Source organism: Corythoichthys intestinalis, chromosome 1 (assembly GCF_030265065.1).
Source record: "Corythoichthys intestinalis isolate RoL2023-P3 chromosome 1, ASM3026506v1, whole genome shotgun sequence".
Lineage (NCBI taxonomy): Eukaryota > Metazoa > Chordata > Actinopteri > Syngnathiformes > Syngnathidae > Corythoichthys > Corythoichthys intestinalis.
This window is the reverse complement of record NC_080395.1, coordinates 72,742,765-72,765,497: the sequence shown is the minus strand read 5'-3', so window position 1 is coordinate 72,765,497 and position 22,733 is coordinate 72,742,765. Positions and strand designations below refer to the sequence as shown.

Genomic DNA, 22,733 nt, shown 5'->3' with positions numbered 1-22,733 from the left:
GTCATTCACTAGATCCCCCCATGTGGTTCTGGGATTTTTGCTCACCGTTCTTGTTATCATTTTGACGCCACAGGGTGAGGTCTTGCATGGAGCCCCAGATTGAGGGAGATTATCAGTGGTCTTGTATGTCTCCCATTTTCTAATAATTGCTCCCACAGTTGATTTCTTTTGCACCAAGCAAAGAGCGAAGAGTTACAGAAAACGTTTGTTCTCTGTTATTGCCAACAAAGGCTACATAACAAAGTATTGAGATGAACATTTGGTATTGACCAAATACTTATTTTCCACCATGATTTGCAAATAAATTATTTAAAACTCAAATAACGTGATTTTTTTTTTTTTTTCCCACATTCTGTCTCTCATGGTTGAGGTTTACCCATGTTGACAAATACAGACCTGTGTAATCTTTTCAAGTGGGAAAACTTGCACAATTGGTGGTTGACTAAATACTAATTTGCCCCACTGTATATTTTTTTCCCAAATTTCAGTATTATGACTTAACTGTTTTCGACATTCCACCACCTATACATGCAGATTTGTATTTATGCTCAACAGTGTTGTTGTTGGCAGCCCTTTTAATTTCCATCTTAGTCTTTTGGATGAAATACTTCTTAGTCTTAGTCATAGTTTAGTCATTTCAAATTGTGTTACTTTTTCATCCATAAAAATTCAAAGGCTTTAGTGGAAAATAAGTGAATGAAATAAAGGTTTCCAACTATTTTAAATGAACATTGACAGACATAAACATATTGTAGCGCCTACAAGGAAAACGCCAACTTCGTGAAGGTTTTCCAATGGTTTTATTTCCATCCGGAAGCACAGAGCACTTCTACTGTAAGCCATAGCTGATGCCAACAACGCGAAAACAATATAATAGTTGTTTAAGAGGAACCTTGCTGTGCTAATGCGAATGCTATGCTAATGCTACGAGATATTGTTAGTGTGTGATGATCACACATCACAGACCTTTAAAGGCTAAAGCAACATTGTATATTCTCTCTTACGGATATAATGAAAATCATCTTACCATATGGTGGAGAAATTAAATTTCCTCTCATGAAATAAAAAAAATACCATATCAACGGTTTTCCATGGCCTATCGGTAGCAAATATATACTGGGAAAAACCGTTGAAATCTGCGCTTTGGTTTAATGTTGACCGCAGCTCTATGTGAAATACTTTATTTTTCACGGTGCTGTAAAGACTCCTCGTTATTGAAACAAACCGGTGTGATAATAGGACTTCCGACTGCAAGCTTGCGTGTGGTCACGTGACTGTATTTTTTCGCCTGATTGGTATAATGGAGTCGTTATTATTGGTGTGTCCTCTCAATGATAAAACTGGTACAGGCAATGTGGGCATCCACGGCAAAAATATAGTCTAATATGTAGAATAAAGAGGAAAAATACAATGATGTAATGTAGCCCAAAGTAAAAGTAAAAAGTGTGACGTGGTTCAATTACTCTTAGAAGTACTTTTCAGTCTCAAAAAGTTATTCAAGTAAATTTAGAGGAGTTAATGTAAAGCATTACACTAACCCACTTCTCCTTCCAATTCTACATTTTCAACCTCCTGCATAGACTTCATAATATATTGACGAGACACGGGGCGCAGGGCCGATTAATAGGGGGCCTACCCAGTCAAAGCTGACGGAGTGGAAACACAAAAACGTTGAAACATCTTGTGAATAAACGCTTAAATCCCTGAATTCTTCATAGGTATGGGCGTAAAACAGTCTCGATTCTTGGTTAAAAGCAAAATAACGGGCAGTTAGAACCTATTTTACGTAAACATGTCAAATGTGCTGCTAATCTCAAAGCTTCTGGCTCCGCCTTATCAAAACAAAGAGTTTTTTACGTTGAAAATTCTTGTGAATAAATGTGTAAATCCCTGAATTCTGTATAGATATGGATGTAAAACAGTCTTATCCTTTGTTAGAAGAGCAAAGAACTGGGCAGTTAGCATTTATTTTACGTAAATATGTCGAATGTGCTGCTAGTCTTTAAGCCACTTTGGCGCCGACTTATCACCACAAAGAGCTTTTTAATTTTGTTGGAATAAATGCTTAAATCCCTGAATTCTTTATAGATATCAACGTAAAACAGTCTTGATTCTTGGTTAAAAGCAAAAAACCGTGCAGTTAGCATTTATTGTACATAAATATTGCGAATTATGACGCCAATGCCGTAGCGGTTAATTTCTCCCATTGATTTTTTTTTTTCCCCGCAACGTTTCAAAATGCTTGCATGGTACGAAAAATATAATAATTAGTTTGAATCCTCGAACAAATCACTCCTGAGACAATCCTTCCTGTTTGTATGCGGTACAGCTTTCGTACTTTTTCAACCTAAATCCGGCTTTGGACCGTTGCATGTGTTTGAGAGTAACTGTGACCGACTTCGACCGACTGAAGCGTGTAGGATGGCCTCCTACTTGAAGGCATGGCGCAGTGTCTGGGAAATGTGTCTCGTCAATATCATTATGAAGTCTGTGCCTCCTGCTTGTGAACTACTGTACTGTACTGTAATGTGTGCACATTTTTGTTTAAAAGCATGAGCATCTTGTATAGTTGTTACCAACAGTCCAACTTCTGTAATTATTTCCACACTAAAAGTGATTTTTACTTTAAGCCATAGAACGTCATTCCTTAAACTTAGTTTTTACATATCACCTGTTTCAGTATATTTTCTTACATACAGGAGGATTTTGAATTTGATGGAAAAGCCCCATTCCAGGACTACCAAAGCACCTCGGAGAGCACAACTCCAATGGAAGGGGAAAACATGGGAGGTTGGTGGCCTGAGTACAGTACTCCTGGCACAGGTGGGAGAACCCCTAGACAGTTTACACCAGCATGCACCTGATTGTCCTCACATTTGGATTGATGTTTGTTTATTTATTTTTTTTATCATTTCTAAACACATTTTTCTTTTTAGTCAACTGTACTCAATGCTCGCACATTTCCATCTTTCAGATACGGAGGTGTGCTAGTTTCCAATCTCCATGCTAACACAGTGACAATGACAATGTTTATCTAATATCTCCTGGAATCAGTGTTGTTAATCTTACTTTGAAAAAGTAATTAGTTACAGTTACAAATTACCGTATTGGCCCGAATATAAGACGGCCCTGATTATAAGACAACCCCCTCTTTTTCAAGACCCAAGTTTGAAAAAAGACTTTTTGAACACCAAATTATTTTTTTTTACAGAAAATAATTACAGTACATCCGAAACAAATGATTATAACAATAAATTTGAGAGAAAAAGCATGTTAATTTGCCTCATTCAAATCTTAATATCTGAACATTTAAATATGTAAACTAAGTTAAATCACATTCGTAAATGAATGGCTTCTGGTTTTTGAAATGTAAATAAACCAATCTATTGTGATAAAACAACAAAATTGCAATAACTGCATTAACCATCAAAGTGAAGTCTAACTGTAACTGTAGTCTTGAAACAAATCTGAATAAGGAAAAATATTGCAATAAAAAATTGAAAACTGGTTAAACTTGAGAGAAGCTGAGATCTGTCATGACAGAACATCGCTTCAATGATATTTGGCGCCATCGCGCGTCGTGAATGGGTATAATGTCTAGACCGCGGATATAAGACGACCACCTCTTTTTCACTCCTTTTTCAATGCAAAAAACACCGTCTTATATTCGGGCCAATACTGTACTTCTCCCAAAAAGTAATTTAGGTAGTGACTCAGTTTCCTTATTGTAAGACTAATTAGTTACACAGCAAAGTAACTGACATTACTTTTCATGTTCTACTCATTATTACATTATACATTCTATATCTTTCACATCAATTATGAATATGTTAACTGATTGAATTGAACTAATTTTTTTCATTCCCCCCAAAAAACAAAGGTCACTCTTTTTGCATTTTTTAAATTTAATCTATGTAAGTGTGTAACGATATACAAACTTTACCTTTGAAATATTGTGAGAAAAAAGCCTTTTTGTTTTCCTGTTGTACTGAACCCGCACAGAACCGTGTTCTCCGTACCGAGGTACATACTGAGCCGTGACTTGTGTGTATCGTCACACCCCTAATATACGTATATGGCGGAAAACACAGACAAGACTGAAAAAGCACTTTCTGCTCTTGCACTCTTCATTATAAGAAACTGCCGTATTTTAAACCAAAACAACTGTTGTGTTTGATATAACATTATGTCTATATGCTGCCATAGCAGATTCATGGCGCATTAAGCCCCCGAACTATTTTTAAATTGTCCGTTTTACCCTGAAAACCCCCTTTTACGGACGTCGCGCAACCGCTTTTGTTTCAACCCAACCATAAAATGAAGGTAATTAATTATATTAAATAAATTGTAAATATTCAAAATGTCTGTCGTTTTTAACTTAGAATCCTTCATTGGTCTCTAATATTTAGTTTAAAAAAAAAAAAACGACCTTTAAAAAATTATTCACTCGCATATTTTAAACTTTTAAACAAATTACGTCACAATGAAAAAATTGGCGTCTGTAAAAAAGTCACAGATATCTACCCAGAGGTTGCGCTAGACATTTTCGTTGTCTGTCATTTTGACTGACAGGGTCATAAAAATCCGGTCATAGTCTATTTTTACCCGTCACTTAAATTTTTAAAATGATAATGATGACATATTCAATAGTATTTAGTTTTCATTCATTTTTAATTAATATTGTAACGCTTGCTTGGCGGCGAAAAATTAGACACAGAAGTCGTGGTATTTTTCTCCCTTTTTACTCTGCTTACCGCCAACAACTCCGCCCCCAAAGAAAAGGAGGCAACGATATAGACCCCAATCACCAACGTCACACAATGATCTTAATTGTGGTTGTCAGCCCAAAATCTTCTAAATAGATATTAAATGCATCTTACCAGATATAAAAAGACTACTACATAGTCTGTGGTGATCGTTTGGTGCCCAGATTTCTTGACGAATTACAGCAGTCCATCTCGCTCTCATCTTCGCGTCTCTCAGAATACGGTAGAACTTCAAGTCTCTCCGTCTATCTTCTCTGTTACAGCAACCAACCGCCACACACGCCTTCACCATTTTGATTATTAATATTAACGAGCAGAAAAACACGCCGTAATAGGAGGCATGTACGTAGCGGTAATGTATAAAGATGACGGGCTGACACACAATATGGCGGCTCCGGTCAGGGGGGCGGAGTTGTGACGTCATGTGATTGGGGTCTATACACAGGCGGCAATCTTGTCCATCAATTGGATGACGCGCTGGCACACCGGGTGCACCAATAAGAACCTCGCGTTGATGTGTCAATCACGGTTCCACCGCCAGACCCCGGTTACGCTACAATATTCTGACAGAATAGCCAACGACGTCATGCATTAAGAGAGACAATAGCTAATTAATATGCTAACTCGCCACCCTGTGGTCTGGGGTGTGAATTGCAACCTGTCAAAATGACTGACGGACTTCAGTTTTTTCCGTCACAGTTTTTAAAAACCGGTCAACGACGGAAAATTTCCGGTTAACGCGACCCCTGTATCTACCTCATAACTATCGGTTAATTGTATTTATTTCTTCCTGTCGCATTTTCCCCAGTATTTTAGATTATAAATAATCGATCCAAACAAAAAAAAAATTGAAACAAAAAAAAACATTTAAAAGGGTAAATATATGAAAAAACAAATCTCGACCACTCCTTGATGTCTGCGATTTCTGCATCTTGACCCTTGTTATATTACCATGTTTGACCCAAAAAATCAATCAAAAAAATTAACTTAAAAAATTGAATTATAGTCACTTGTTTATTTTGAGTTGGCAGTACTCAAACTAACTTAAATAACTGGATTACAGTAACTTGTTTATTTTGAGTGTACAGTACTCTGATTAACTCAAATAATTGGATTGTAGTAACTTGTTTATTTTGATTTTGCAGTATTAAAGTGATAATTGTGTATTAATTATCTTTAGTTTTCCATTTCATCCATCATATTCAGGTCAACTTAATTTTCTTGACCTAAAAGAATTCCACAATAGAAATTACAACTGCACATACTAATTTCATTAAAAACACATTATCTAACAGTAATGACCCCCAAAACACAATAAATGGAGAACACTCATTGGATTAATTCAATGGAATTAAAATTTACTTTAAAATGCTCAAAAGTGCATTTAATGGGAGACACTGGCTCCTGGCAGGCTGAACGGTGTTTGGTTAATGCTCAGTATCAATGAACAATCAATGGATTAATTATAAACCCACTTTTGCAAACATTTTGCACCTCATACAAAGTATAAGTACCTAAAATAACCTTTTGCTACAGAAATTACTGAATAGTACCTGAACTGCATCAATGTCCACTCCTATCGTGTAATTTCCAAAGACTAACAGGCGAGATCCTATTCTCATAATTTCAGGACATTAACTCAGCATTGAAGACATGGCGTCAAACTAGTTTCCCATTACAACATGAGCTTGAGCTCTGGTAAAGCTAACAGTTCTGATTTCTCCAACAATATTTGTGATCAAAACTGGAACTACAATCAACATTGTGCCATGGTTTAAACTGCGCAGCAGTGATAAAATATAAAAATACAGAACTCTTTTTAAAACACACAACTCAGTTCAAATTCAAATTTCACTTTAACACCTGATACAGTAAACAAGATACTTTGTTTTTTTCACATCACAAAAGAGTAAATGCAAAACGTGTACTGGAGTTATACACCTGAGAAACCTAAAATCTTACCAAGAATATGTGTCTTATTTTTATTCAAATTCTAATTTCATATTAAGCTTTTTTCCTCAAAAAAAAAGTCTAATTTCTATTCAAAAATATGTCATTAGTATATATATATATATATATATATATATATATATATATATTTTTTTTTTTTTTCAATCAAAGAAAAAGTCATGTCAATCAAAAAAATTTGTTTGAATGCAAAAATAAATTTGTAAGTCAAAAAATGTGTTTGAAAACTATTTTTCTTTGAATTTTTTTTTTTTTTTAATTTAAGTCGTTTTTTTTTATTGAAACAACTTTTTTTGATTGATGTAGTTCTGCGTTTGGACCACATTTTGGCTAGGACATTTGTGTCTTTATTATTCAATCAAAAAATAAGTTGCTTCAAACAAAAAATGTATATTTTCAAAAAATCACTTCAATCAAAAAAAAAAAAAAAAAACAATTGTAGAAAAAAAGGTTTGAATGTGAAAAAATATTTGAGACTCAGAAATTTACACTTTTTTTTCATTGAAACTGTTTTCTTTGATTGAAGCAATCCTTTTTGCTTTTGAGCCATATTAGGGGTAGGACATTTGTGTCCAAATCATTCAATCCCAATAAAAGTTGCTTCAATCAAAAAAACTATTTTTAATCAAAGAAAAAAAAACTTTTGCAAAAATATTTTTTTTGAATATATATATATATATATATATATATATATATATATATATATATATTTTTTTTTTTTTTTTTAATTGACGTGTCACTTTCTTTTGAAAAGCAAAAAGTTTTAAACTTTTTTTTTTTTTTTTAAGGTGGAAAAAGTTTTGAAGGCACTTTTTTTTTTTGAAGTGGAAAAAGTTTTGAAGGCACTTTTTTTCGGTTGAATCATTTAGACACGAAGATCCAACTTCAACGCTACTTCTGACATGTTTGAGTGGCAGGTGATTACGCCAATAGCATAAAAGCAGGAAGCAAGAATAATGGCCACCAGGACTCCATCCAGCCAGACCCGGCTGCAGAAAGAAATTACAAGGGGACATTAAATTTTTTGGGGGGGGGGGGGCACAGTTCTTCAAAGTAAATTTAGCCGTAACAGTGGCGTTTTTACCCGTTATATTTTCTGATGATAGTGTCAGTCAGTGAAACTGCAGGAGGTGGCAGCGCTATCCCTTTATGTTGACTTTCGGCCGCGTCTTTGTCATGGCTTGAGTTCGTCTTTAGTTTCTTGAAAAGAAAACACGGATGTCCATTCCAATTTGAATTAGCAACGGAGGAGCCGCTCAATCGCCATTTCTGTAACCGGAGCAATCCCTATCCAATCGCAGTACACAATAAAAGGTGTTGTGCCGAAAAATAGCCGCCCCGCGTGAAATGTCCCCCCTGACGGGAACGCTTATTTATAACGCTTTATTGAGGTGAAAACATCAAATGTTTTCATGGACTCGTTACAGTAATGGATTTACGACTGTTAAATCACTTTTAAATAAATAAATTAGACAAAATACTAGTACTTTATTTTACTAACAAATCGTGGACTGGGCCACATAACCATCTTTGAACAGAAATGTATTAGTCTACAGCAGGGGTGTCCAAACTTTTTGCAATGGGGGCCAGATTTGGTGTGGTAAAAATGTGGGGGGCCGACCTTGGCTGAGCTTCTTTACATACAACAACAATATATTTAAACAAATTTCAGCAAGCCATTCTGTTTCATATTTGCTTTTTTATTATAATTTCAACAGTCTTAAACATGTGTTTTGGTTAATTTGAAACATGCAATTCACATGCAGTTGAATATTCACAAACTTTTTTTTTTCTTAAACAGAAGTAATTGTACTCTTGAGTGCAAATTACATTTGAAAAATGAAATATAACAACATGGCAGTTATTTGTTTACAGAACTTTTGAATAAAATGTCAGATAAATGAGAAAATAACAATAATGCAAGGCTCATTTGAAATATGACATCAGTAACTATAAACGTTGATTGAACTTTTAAAAGTTTATTCTGAAGTGAAATGATAACCTGACTGACTGATTTTGATCCAAACAAACGAAATCAATTCAGAGACTTACTGTAAATGACATAAGAATAATTCTAAATATTGAATGACTTGCCTGCATTAATGTGACGGGTGATATTGGGATCTGGAATCCAGCACCAAGGCCAGGTCTGGCTCAAAGGCAGTGGTATTGATGCGCAAAATGTCTCGCAAGTGAGTGTCTGTTAGGCGTGTCCTCACACGGCTCTTATTTAAGTTCATAACCGAGAATGTCTTCTCACACAAATACGTCGACCCAAACAAGCTGAGCATTTTCTTAGCAAATGCCCGAATCTCTGGAAACCGGTCCTTGTCCAGCTGTCGGTAAAAGTTGGTGAGAGAAAGCTGCTGGTGCCGACTGCGGCTCTCAGCGTCACACTGCAGCTCAATGAGCTCCAGCTGCAAATGGTCTGAAACATCATCTGTGTCCACAGAGAAAGGTGAGGAAAATAAAGCGATCTCCTTCTCGATAGCTGCAAAATCCTGAAAGCGCTGTTTAAACTCTCCAGCAAGAGATGAAATATCTGATGCGTACTTCCTCGTTTGGGCACTGACATTGCGCTGTGGGAATGTGGTCATTATTTCTTGCAGCGCTGAAAAGTGTGCCGTATTGGGGTGGGTCTGCGACAGGTGTCTTTCAAACAGTTGCAGCTTGGTTCCAAAGGCTTTTATGTGTGAATATAGTTGGCTTATGACTGCGTCTGGTCACTGGAGACTGGTGTTGAGGACATTAAGGTGCTTTGTAATATCAACTAGAAAACCCAAATCAGCCAGCCAAATTGGGGCACTTAGTTCTCGCATAGGTTGTCCCTTTTCCGCCAAAAACTCGCCGATTTGCTCCCTGATAGAGTAGAAGCGTGACAGCGCAGAACCCCGACTGAGCCATCGCACGTCAGTGTGATAGACAACATCTCCATATTCTGCATGAATCCCGCTTAGAAACTGTTGGAACTGGCGGTGGCATAGCGCTCTGGAGCGGATATAGTTGATGGCCTTTATCACCGGTTTCATAACATGTTCGTATTGCAGATGTTTGGCACACAGAACTTGCTGATGAATGATGCAATGTAGTTTTACAGCTTTACCGCCTTCTTCGTTTACTTTGTTACTTATTAGTGTTGCTAATCCACTTCGTTCACCTGTCATGGATGGTGCGCCATCCGTAATAATCCCAGAAATTCTATTCCACGGGAGTTTCATGTCATCCACGGCAGCGCAAACAGAAGAGAATAAGTCTGTTCCTCTCGTTTGGTTTTTCAAGCTCGCGAGGTCCAGTAGTTCTTCAGTAATGTTCATTTCATTGTCCACTCCCCTCAAAAAAATGAGTAACTGAGCAGTGTCAGAGGCGTCTGTGCTTTCGTCACAAGCCAGCGAAAAAAAGTCAAACTCATTTCCTCTGGCTCCCAATTGTCTTTTGATGTCTGATGACACTTCTTCAATCCTGCGCGCCACAGTGTTACGTGCCAAGCAGACTTTGGCAAACTCATGCTGCTTCTCAGGACAAATTTTTTTCACCATAGTCATCACGCACTCTTTAATAAATTCACCTTCAGTGAAAGGTTTGCAATGCTTTGCGATCAGTGTTGCTACCTCGTAACTAGCCTTTGTGGCGTTCTCATTTGACTCTCTGGCTCTTGGAAAATACTGCTGCTGTGACGATAAACTAGCTTCCAGTTTCTTCAATTTCTCATTGCGTTCCTTCCCTGCAATCTTGTCATAAATGTCAGCGTGTCTCGTTTGATAATGTCGCTCGACATTGAATTCTTTAAAAACAGCCACTCTTTCCTGGCAAATGAGGCAGACGCAGTTGTTGCCTATTTCAATAAAGAAATAGTCAAATTTCCACCTCTCATTGAAGCGCCGGCCCTCACAGTCAACTTTTATTTTTTTGTTCATCGTCGCCATTTTAGAAAATTGGGGGTAAAATGTCACACGCAGTGATGTCACTCAGAGTGCTGCTGCCCTCTAGTGGGTAAATGAGGAACAGCATTTAGTATAAACTACTTCATATGCTGCTCAATTTATTAAGTCAATGTGCGGGCCAGACATCATGGGTTTTATGACAGAGGCTGCGGGCCGGATGAAATTTGACCACGGGCCGCATTTGGCCCGCGGGCCGGACTTTGGACATGTCTGGTCTACAGGTTTTCACGACCATATCTCAATGACAATCACACAGTTATGACATTTAGTTCAAGCAGAGTAAAATAATACATATATTCACGGTATAAGAAAATCGTTTCCATGTCCATCGATTGGTAAGAAAAAGCTGTACGAGTGACGTGTGGGGGCTAAACAATAAAATAAATAAACAAATAAATCAAATAAACGCTCAATAAAGCGTTGTAAATAAGCGTTCCCATCGGGGGGGGGACATTTCACGCGGGGCGGCTATTTTTCGGCACAACACCGGCTACTCAGCCCGCCCCCCTTATCTGTGATTGGCTAGAAAATGCCTACATTCGCTGCTCTGATTGTGAAGACAGATCAAGATAGGATGACAAGAGCAGTGTTTTTCAACCTTTTCTGAGTCACGGGACGTTTTTACGTTGGAAAAAATCTCGCGGCACACCACACCAAAATGTTCCAAAATTACTTTCTGTATAGTATATTTAATTATAAAATAATTTCTCAGTATTTATACTTACTCAGTGTGAAACGTTTAGCAATTAGGCTTGAAAAACTATCAGACAGGGGACTTGAGCAATGCATTTAAGCACATCAGGGCTGGTCGTCTCGCTGACAATGGCTTTGCAGACAGGTAGTATTAACGTCTCTGCCACAGTTTGCGACTTTTGGGATTTAGCAACAAAGTAACTGGCTTTCAGGGCGTTCTTATTTACCTTTGTAGTTTTCCTCAAAAAAGTTGCCCATTTCTCTGTGTTTTCACGAAGGCGTAACAAATAATCCATCGACTTGTTCTGAAGCGACGGGGGTTCATTTGGAGATGAGTTTAAGCTTGTATGGCGCCATGGCGCTAGATAGCCGCTCGTGTCGCGTTCAAGAACTGCTCGGATTTCTAGGTATCTCCCACCTAGCTGTCCTCGATAATGTGTTGGAATAAAACAAAGAGGGAGGATTAACGGTCGTCACATATGGATAAAATGGAAAGGACACTTTTGTATATATCGACACTTGACGAGTCAAATAATGAACAGTAGAAGTGCTGGGGTCCACATTGTTACGGAGAGCAAGGTGGCTGACAGCTAGAAATCCGAGCAGTTCTTGAACGCAACACGACTCATCTGCACACAACCGAGAACTTTTTCCACATTCCTTCCTTCCTACTGCAACTTTGCCCGACGATGTTAAAAAAAAGCGACATTGGATAATTTCTCGCGGCGGCGGCACAATCGATTGAAAAACACTGGAATATAGGGTTCATTCTCCCCGTGTGTGTGTGTGTTTGTGGAAGATTTAAAAAAAAAAAAAAAATTACACAGTACAGTTTAATCGAGCTAGGGCGGGCACAGCCGTCCCTCAGGGCGGGCACGGCCCCCTAATGCCCGCCCATGCCGCCGGGTCTGCATCCAGCCATCGGACTCTGCTCGAGTCCAAGCCAAAAATAGGGCACCGGTACGGGGGTGTGACATCGGCTACCGGTGTGACATCGGCATCTCACCGGAGTGCCGGCGATGGTACGGTGCCCTGTTGCGGCACACTGGCGGACCCCGATATCACCCCCCCCCAGCGCGGAGGCCGGCTGTTGAGTGGACGGCCCGCGAGCGACACGACATTCATTCAAAGCTGAAGCGACGGGGCTCCCGACGGGGCTCCCGGCGCGGACTCGCTTACTGGGCAGGCTAGTGTCGGGCCACTCGTCGGCCACTCCCATACCGGCGCGTCGCGACACCGCGGTTGGACCCCGATTGCCAACCGTCACGTCAGGGCAGCGGGTGAAGTTCCCCTCTTGAATCACATTAAGCAGCAGCGCACCATACCATCGCGGGCACTCCGGTGAGATGCCGATGTCACCCCCCCGTACCGGTGCCCTATTTTCGGCTTGGACTCCATGGAGCCCTGGTGGCCATTAGTCATTCTTTTATGCCATTGGTGTAGTCACCTGCCACTCAAACATGTCGGAAGTAGCGTTGAAGTCGTATCTTTGTGTCACAATGATTCAATCGAAAAAAAGTGCCTTCAAAACTTTTTCCACTTCAAAAAAAAAAGAAAAAAAGAAATGCGTTCAAAACTTTTTCCACTTCAAAAAAAAAAAAGTTTAAAACTTTTTCCTTTAAAAAAAAGTGACACGTCAATAAAAAATATATATATTTAAAAATATTTTTTTTTTTCAAAAAAATATATTTTTGCAAAAGGTTCTTTTTCTTTGATTAAAAATAAGTTTTTTTTGATTAAAGCAACTTTTATTGGGATTGAATGATTTAGACACAAATGTCCTACCCATACTATGGCTCAAACACATTTCACATTTCTTTGCTTTTGTGTGCAGTAAAGGTAGAATAAACACTGCTCTGAAAGTTAGTTTTGATATGGGCAAGTAACCATTTGCCTCAGCTTAAGATGTCTTCGCAAATAGGTAAAGAAGTCTGCTTCTGAGCAGGGCTCCACAAAGTTGCACAACTGACGGTCAAATGCAGTTTCTCCACTTTTGCCTGCATCTTTTTGAGAGTGCCATGTCGATAGGTGTACTTTGGGTGCATTAAAAGATTTAAATGTGCAGAGGCAGTCCTTATGAAGAAATGGGAGTAGGGATGTCCGAGTGTGGTATCCATGTTTTAAGCGGTAATGCTTAAGCAAGTAGCCTCTTTTCAGCAGAAAATGTGCAGTACTTGCAAGTCCACTGCATTAGAGAATACTGCTTTGGTTGACCTGAAAAGACACAATAATTTCAGCATTGAGAACTGGTTAGGAAAAAAAAAAAGTTACATTTTTTCTTAACAGTCACAAATTAAAATGTCCAATTATTTTTAATCACAAATTAAAATCTGCAATGAATTATTTTAATATTCACAAACTAAAATGTGTAATAATGAGTTATTTTTAAATTAACGTAATTGATCATTTTTGAACATTCAAATTGAGATGTACAATTAATTTCTTAATCCATCTGTAAAAACATTAATGCATTTGTTATCCCAACCCATGAAACAAATACAAATATTAAATGATTCATTGATCAGTGTATGAAACATACCTGTAATTGCTGAGACTGAGGTATGTGTGGACTTTTGACCATTTGCTTCAGCCTGATTGGGGGATGGTGAAAAAGAACACAAAATTAAGGCAACAATTTCAAAATATTGGCACATAAATGACCAACCTTCAACACACCAGGTTGTTATAGCGTCGAGTGTGATGTCTGCACTCTTTCTATCTGTATTCCTATATTAGGTTAGACCAGTACTTCTCAAATAGTGGGGCGCGCCCCCCTGGGGGGGCGCAGAGCAATGCCAGGGGGGCGCATGTGACCTCGGGGAACATGTTTATTTTTTTTGGTTTTTCTTTTTGCCGTACTGGAATAAAGTGTACTTGCACATCCACTCAGTAGGTGGCAGTGGCGCCCTCATTTTCAGAGTGCGCGCAGTATTTTTGAACTAAGGAAGAGCACTCAGCACACACAGACAACAGATATGAAGAGCAGTGTGCCACCGCCGTTTTCGAAAGCTGTTTTCCGACCGGACTCACTCACGCAGCGACCCACTGTCTTGTCCGGTTCTCACGTCGCCGCCCGAGAAGTGCCATTTTCGGCTTGGGATCGTCACGACGACTGCCCTCACCTACGGTTCTACCTCGGCTGCCGTGAATGCGCTTTTTTCGTGCCGTTTGCCTTTTAGCTTTGACTTTTAATACAGTGGGTGATGATGAAAGACCACTGTTTACTGTGTCTAAAAATAATTATAGCAGACAGCAAGAAGCCAAATCAATTAAGACGCCACTTAAAGACATTAGACCCCAATCTCATTGTTAAGCCGCTTGATTTTTTTCAGTGAAAACGTGCCGAATATTGCCAACAATCGTCCTGCTTTGTCAGTGTTATATCAGTAAGCCAGTGAGCATTGTTAGCATGCTAATTGCAAAATAACTCCACACCATTGCAAAGGAGGTAAATACTGTGAGCAGCAAAAATAAAAACTGTCCTGTCCAAGGACACTTTTTTCCCCTTTTATTCAGATTAGTTTTTTCGGTCAAATTTTTTGGCACATTGTCCTCATGAGTGAATGTTGCTAATCAATTTTAATTTGGTATTATTTAATGTAACAAATGGTCAAAAATGTACCTTGAGTGTATTTTTTAGTGTGGATGTGAATTTTTTTTTTTTTTTTAATTCAGGCAAATTGATGCACGTCAAATCTTCTCTGTTACAAACAAAACAATGTTAATAATACTAATAATACTAATACTAATGTTAATAATACTTTATTATAATTTGATCTATGTTACTTTTTTTCTTTATTAGAAAAAAAGGACACAATGTTAGGCAGATGCGTATTTATAATAGTAATTTTATAGACAAATGATACTATTTACAGTGGCGGCAGAGAGTTTGGCGGGGCGCGAAACATTTACGTCTTCCTTGGGGGGGCGTGACAGAAAATAATTGAGAAGCACTGGGTTAGACCAATGTTAAAGTGGTGAAATAACAGGGGGAAATATGATCTAGTCCTCTGATTTTTGCGACTAATGCATTTTAAAACAATTTCAAATTATCAGTGCAGTTTGATCAAACATGGAGGGGGAGCACTGCACATGAAGAAAAGCATATGGAAGGGCAGATGAAAAACGCTCTAAAGCAGGGGTCCCCAAACCTTTTCCTGTGAAGGCCACATGACTTTTCCCTTCTCTGATGAGGGGCCGGGTCAGTTTGTAACAGAAAAAGTGTGACGATTGCAGCAGTGCCTAAATGTAAAAATTTATTGTTTTTCAGAAAGCCACAATTAAATAACCCTTTCTGAATTCTTCACGGAACAAAATAAAATAAAAATAATAATAACATAATATAATATCATATAATAATGAATAATAATAACACAATTAATTAAACAGATAATAACCAAATAACCCTGTCTGGGTTCTTCACAGAAAAAAGGCAGGAAATAATAACACTATTTGGGGGGTGTTCAGGGGGCCGGACCAAATGTAGAGGTATCCGGCCCGCGGGCCGTAGTTTGGGGACCCCTGCTCCAACGCAAGAACCGATTACGTTGGCGCACATAAAGTCTGACTGTGCATTTAGCTCTTACCTCAGCCGAAATAGACAGGCTGAAGCTGACTTAATTCTAGCACAACTCTGTAAATAAATCACTTTATCGACATTTCTGACATTTTTACGTGAGAAAGTAGCCGTTTAGATCCACAACGTGCAAAATCGGCGCTACTCAAGCTAGCCGTAGTGACTAAGGCACTTCTGTTAGTTTCACAAAATAAAACACCCGCTAACGATAGAATTAGTGTTTTTATTTTTAAAACGGGAAGCGAACCTCCCCTCGGTCTAGCTAACTTAAAACCGCTCGGTAACACAGGAAGCGAACCTCCCCTCGGTCTAGCTAACTTAAAACCGCTCGGTAACTGTTTTAAATCGGTTTTAAAAACCTCTCCCATCGCCTAAAAACGTTACGAGCCCCGTCTGTCAAGAATTCAAAACGCCGGCATAAAATGGGAGTCTACCATAAACTGTAGTCTACATTTGTTTCTGAAAATGATGAGGTTACTGTCACGGTCATATAGCATGCTTGCTAGCGGTGATATTTGATGTAATTGACACTTCTCCTCCCTGGCAGCACACAGGCTACTACACTACAACAAGACAAATCGACGGTTTACAAAAGAGTAAAATATTTACTTACCAAATCAGCGTGCTGGGGACAAGTAAACCCACAATGGCGAAAATAACCGAGAAAGGTGTTGGAAAGAGCGCGAAAGTGGGCAGGGCAGATGTGCGCATGTCTGATAGAACCCCCAAAGGACACTGGGTACAATAAATTATTTTTTCTAATTTGACTTAACTGGGATATATCAAGTTAAGCAAGTTCTCCAAACCCAAATTACTACTTACTTATTTAAAAGTAGTGTTCACAACAGGTTGATGAAAATTGAGTTTAGTTCACATATCACATTTAATTAATTTGAATGTTAGCATTTACAGTGCACACATCCATATCGGACAATTTTGAAAGTTGGCTAAATTGGGGGTCTCAGAGCGGAACTTCAAGTCACCTGAGTGTTTTCCGCCATATAGATATATTTTTGAATAGACAAGTTTCCAAAGCGAATATTGGGCAGCGCCATCTTTTGCATTTTCTGCTATGGACTTCCGGTTTAGACAGAACACCATAAATTCCGGTTGAAGTAGACAAAGTTTTAAACTGCCAAATCAAACCAGAGAAACCCACGGACTCTCCAAAAATGGATTCAGCTTGACGCAGATGTCTGTGCTGTGCGTGGTTGTGTGAACTCCTGGAAGCACCCATATATATATGCTTGGAAGTGGAATGTTTTGAACAGCAGCCAGCTTCAAAGTGCCAGTGTGGATACACCTCGCCATATGTTAAGGATGTGCTTTAAACCTTAAGAATCCACCTAAAAGAATGTATGTTTGTTTTTATCACGTTGTTGATCGTTCTTGGACAAAATTCTAACAAACTGTTGTGTTAATGAGGTGATTCAGATTGAGATTTATTTGTCATTGACACCAGCTCTCACAAGATGACAACAGATGCAAAGAAATTCCGTTATATAATATATATAATACAACATAGCAGGGGTATGACACGACGCACAGGTTACGTGCCGCGATTTTTTTGTACCAAAAAAAAGATAAACAACCAGTCATGGCTGGAGGAAGGGGGGAGAGCAGTGATAGCAAGAAAAAGGCGGTGGCGGACTGGAGAGGGGGAGGTTGTGTGTGAGTGTGTGTCTGCACAAGTATATCAGTATTTGTACGCGTCTGTAGACAAAATAAGAGTTGCAGGGCCCTGCGACCGGCCTTGGGAAGGAATCAAGGGCAAAAGATAGGGCTATCTGCGCGGCTCTCTCCAGGAGAAGGGAGGGGTTGGGTAAGGGTGTTCGGGAAAGGAAAATTATAATCGAAATTAGCCGAATAAGTAATTTAATACGTCCAAATACGGTTGGTCGTCAGTCAAATTCACGCTCCTCATGGCGTAGGCGAGAGCTAAGGTCCCTTAAGTCATTGCCAATTGTCACGGTCTGCATTGACAGTTCAGTCACCTGCCCCGACAGTTCAGTCACCTGACGTAAGGTAGCATCCACTTTTTTCCGTCCTTCCTCGGACCGAACCGTGAGTCCACGGAGCCAGTTCTCGGTCCAAGCCTCGACGCGATTTTCCAATGCCTTGAATCGCACCGTTTGATCTGTGGTCATTTTGTTGATTTCCTTGAAAGCTGCCGTCTTGGAAACTTTCTGGTAGAGCAGGGCACCTACTAAGCGAAGCAGAAGGAACCCCACAACCGTCAGGCCAAACAGCCAAATATCCTCAATATCTTCCACCGATAGGACAGTAAGACACGCTGGCTTCCTGTGATCCCATGAATCTCTCACATATCCAGCGGCGAAGGTCCCGTCCGAGCAGGACGGCTCTCCTGGTGCACCGTGTCTTGTTGAAAAACTCATGTCAATTGCGCCGAGAGACCAACTAATCAGATCCATTTTCGTATGAGAGACCAGCGCAGTTGATTCACAGAGGAAATACAAAAAAAGCAGAGAGACTAGACTGACGAAGACAGCAGCAAGCAGGAGCAAGGAGGAAACAGGTCTGCGCCGGTCGAAGGCAGGAAGAAGAAGAAAAAAAAAAGGTGTAGCCGGCCACTTGAGTGACCAAAATGAGGCGAAATTACAAATAATATTAGTTGCCAAATGTAGAAGGGGTGACATAGATTATGTTGTTACAAGGAAATACTATAAATTAATTTTCATCTGGTTATAGTCATGGAATTATGAGCTCATTGCACATGTACATATAAACACAAATAGTATGTTATTCTTTTTTATTGCAGATATTGATCGCAAGAAAGCTTTTGGACAACATGAGTCCATTTTTTTTTTTTTTTTTTAAACAATTGGTGCATGTGCAAAACAGGTTAATAAATCGCAATTTATAAAATTATTCCATCATCAAGGTTGAATGCACGTAGTCTCGATATATATCCATCAACATAAGTGCGTTTTCCACCTGCAAACAAACGAACAAAAACATGTAACACTTGAATTTAAACATTTAGGGTAGAAAGCCCGTGTATGACTTGTAGTAGATGATGGTTTTCCATTGCTTTATCGTTGAAGCTAAAGCAAAGCTAAAGATGTCTCAGCTGTGACGCGACACACAGAATTGTGGTCAAATTGAACATAATTGTACCTGTTATTGCTTTGTGATGACACTGTCTTGGTTCCACATCTGCCTACCTGAACACAAAATTCCCATATTCATGTATTAGGACACATTCAACTGAATGATTTGGAGATTTTCTGGTCACTGATTGCGTTTCCATCCACAGCCATTAAATCAATAAAATACAAAACTATTTTGATTGTGGTGACTTTTAGCCATTTCTTCATGTTGTCCTCCCATGTTGTGATAATGGCAGATGGATGCGGCATTTCCAAATTGTCTTTTTTGAGGGATTTTGATGAGTAATGCCACTCCAGCTCTCCTGTTGATTTGGTTGGAGAAAGTTTAAAATGGAAGTTATGAGCAGAAATGCGGAAGTTCCTTGGAAACTTGTCTATTTGCAGGTGAGGCTCTGAATTTCCTGCCTCTCCTGTCTTTGGTTGTTTTGATGAAAAAAAACATTACACAAGGTTTGTGGATACATCATTCAAAAAAGGTTTAGGGCAAGTAACTATTGTGGATATAATTATTATTATTATATTGTACTGTCTGCAAGGACAACACCCACTTGGTGATGATAATGGACACTCAGCAGGGAAATGGTACATTACTTTCAATTAGTTGTACCCACCTAGACACTACGAACTGTATGTTAAAAAAAAAAAAAAAATGCCCGAGAGTTTAAGATGCGACTCGCCGTGCTAATGCTAACGAGAACGCGAATGCTATGCTAACGCTCTGTGCCACCTAGCCAATCATTATCGCGTTTGCAACGGTGTAACGTCCCCCTTTCCTCCCCCTCCTCTCTATGCTCTCCCAGGCAGCAGTGACAAAATCGGACAACTCATCCTTCATTCAACCAAATTATAGTAACGCGCCATTTCAATCCTCAGTAACGTTAACGGTGTTGCAAAGATGGCAAAGTAATTAGATTACTCACTACTGGAAAAAAAATAACGCCATTAGAAACGCCGTTATTAAAAATACTGCGTGGAATATATGTAATATTTTCGCAGCAAAGTGATGCAAAGTTGTCTGACCTCGTGAGCTAATCACACTTTAAATTTAAAGGTTTATGCGTACTTCCGTGGCTCAATCTTTGAGACACACAAATCTCTCTTTGTAGAGCACTACACCACAGATGTATAAAATGTTATACAGGGAGTTCTCCAATTACGAACGAGTTCTGTTCCTCTGCTGGCGACTGTGTTGCGATGGTGAAACTGTCTTGTTTGATTAATTTTTTTGTCTCATTTGTATCACTGGTTCACTGCTAAATATGGTCAAATAAATGCGTAGTTGACCAAAAGAGCTATACCCTTGTTTTTAAAAAGTGAAAACTTTTTTTTAAACAATTGTATCAGTCGCTCACACATTTCAAGAACGAAGTTATTTCAATGACAAATGGACTATCTGGTACGCCTCCAAATCTTTCCACTAAAATACATAAGGTGTTGAAGTGCATTAGGCCTATTACAACATTCATCATGTTTTTTTTTTAATTTTTTTGTATTTTTTTTTAAAATTTTCATCCATATGCAGTTTTTGGACACAATGTGCATGCTGGTTGAACTGACTAGTTTGTTGGGGTCAGTATTGTGAATGCATTGAGTCATGGTGAAATTATATACACAGTCTGTTCGAAGTTTGGACATATTTGGTCATGTTACCAATGATATACAGTGTCCAAACTTCTGACTTGTCGTGTACGTTGCAAGCTACTTCCCACCTGTGGTAAGGATTTTTTTTTTGTGTGTGTATTGCATGTATGTTTGTATGTACTGTATTCATTCATTCATTCATTCATTCAGGGTTCACATTCTCAAAATGGCTAAATTCCATTTTGTAGCAGCTAGGGTATTGTGGCATACCATATGATAACATTACACATAGTAACAGTTAGAAATGACAAATTTTCTGAACTTCGGGGCACATTTTTCTCAACACAACCTAATGCTGCACAACAATCAGGGTTTCAAACATCAACGTGCCAATACAATAGGCTTGATTCATTCTTTTTTTCTAATTGGCCCTGGTTTTAAGGGTTTTTAAGATCCATTGGAATTTCCCATTAAAACGTACTGTACTAAAGAACAAATCATCTGTCTGGCATGAGTGTATATTCTGATGTCAAACAAATTTCTTTTTTTTTTTTTTTCTTACCTGAACATTCAAGACGGTTTACGAACTGTCGTCGAGGAGCTGGAGCTGGAAAGAAATCAATTACAAGAGCAGATACTGAGCCTAGAAGAGCGTTGTGGAGATCTAGAAGATCGTCTACAGCTGCAAGCACGTATTGAGACCTTACAGGTAAGCACATCCTTCAACCACACCTGACTGCAAAACAACAATCTAAACAATTTAAGAGGCATCAAATGGTTTCTTCCCTCTTGAGCCCAACGTACACTAACCCGAAAAACATTTAACCAGTGACGAGTAAATGCTGAATGCATGTCCCCGTCTGTCCTTGAGGAGTGGGATATTTTAACAAACCCTTCTAACACAGGTGACGTTTGATGTAGATGAAGATGAGCAGCCACAAAGGGTCTCTCAGGTGTGTTAGGTCTCATGTATGTGTGCGCTAGGGAGCACCTCTGGCGGTGACTGCTAATGGTGTGGTGTGCGTTATTAACCATGAACATTTTATTATTTCTTTGTGAACAATGTTAAGTCCGACGTTCTATCTCTATCACTGGGTGTGTTAACTTGATATGAGAAATTGTTAGGGATAAAGTATGTAAAGTTGTGGTCTATGGACAATTTTTTGATCACACTAACTATTTGTACAGTGTTGCAACTAGGCAATTGGGGAAAATGGAGAGATAAAAGCGCCAAGCCTCTGACATTAGTTCCTCGATCGACTGAAATTTGACAACCGAGTGCACCAATTACAAACCTGTAGCAGTTTATTTTGTCAATACAGTTGTTATGAGGGTCAGTGTTGATTTTGTTCACAATGATGATAAAGAAAATATTTTGTTACTATTTTTTTCATGACGATGACGTAACGACACCGAGCTAAAAACTGTCTTGAATGACTAGCATAATGAGACAAGTGTCAGTTTTCTTCTTACGAGATGAGACGAAAGCGCTTCATAGTTTCTCTCATATGTTAGTCAGCCTGCATCCTTGCCATGTTTAGTCGTGTCACTTAGTTATGTCATAAATTGTATTGTGGCTAGCAACACTGAAATGCGGCAATAAGAAGTGTCACGCCAGCCCAATGTGCTGCAGGCTTTTGTTGCTACACCAGGGAGAGAGGTGTGAACCTTTATGGGTTTCAAAAAGATTCTGTTCACTGCGAAGAATGGGCAAAACAAGTATGAGAATGGAGCGACCATTAGACGAATGAGGAAGTGAGTAAGCTACATGTTTTATATTATGTCCAATACTGCAATCATGGCACACATTTTAATAAGGAGGTGGCTTGCATTTTGTGAGTGACAATGCTCCCTGTCCACCGAGAAGGCCGGAGTGGCTGCCTCCCTTGGCCAACGCTCTCGTCTATCGATTTTGTCGACACTTCCACCCTCCTAGGCCCTCTTCACGTGCCCACCGAGAGAGTGCTGTCCTCGGCTTGGGCCGTAAGAGCCCCTGGTCTCGTCTGTGGTTCTAGATTGTGTAGAGACTTCCACCCCTCTCGACCCTCTTTGTATGCCTGCCGAGAGATTGCTATCC

At 39.2% G+C, this 22,733-nt stretch overlaps 1 protein-coding gene across 7 annotated transcripts in view; it reads left to right on the top strand.

Annotated features, from left to right (window-relative positions):
* The window catches only part of LOC130917440 (golgin subfamily B member 1-like), a 131,472-nt gene that overhangs the window by 51,341 nt on the left and 57,398 nt on the right, over positions 1-22,733 (top strand). For 3 of the 7 annotated variants that reach the window (XM_057838858.1, XM_057838887.1, XM_057838841.1), the window contains exons 16-18: positions 2,700-2,823; positions 21,232-21,365; positions 21,562-21,609. In XM_057838858.1, coding sequence (XP_057694841.1) covers positions 2,700-2,823; positions 21,232-21,365; positions 21,562-21,609 — 306 coding nt within the window. The remainder of the gene's footprint in view (positions 1-2,699; positions 2,824-21,231; positions 21,366-21,561; positions 21,610-22,733) is intronic. The other 4 variants (XM_057838896.1, XM_057838868.1, XM_057838850.1 and 1 more) reach the window with 3 other exon arrangements.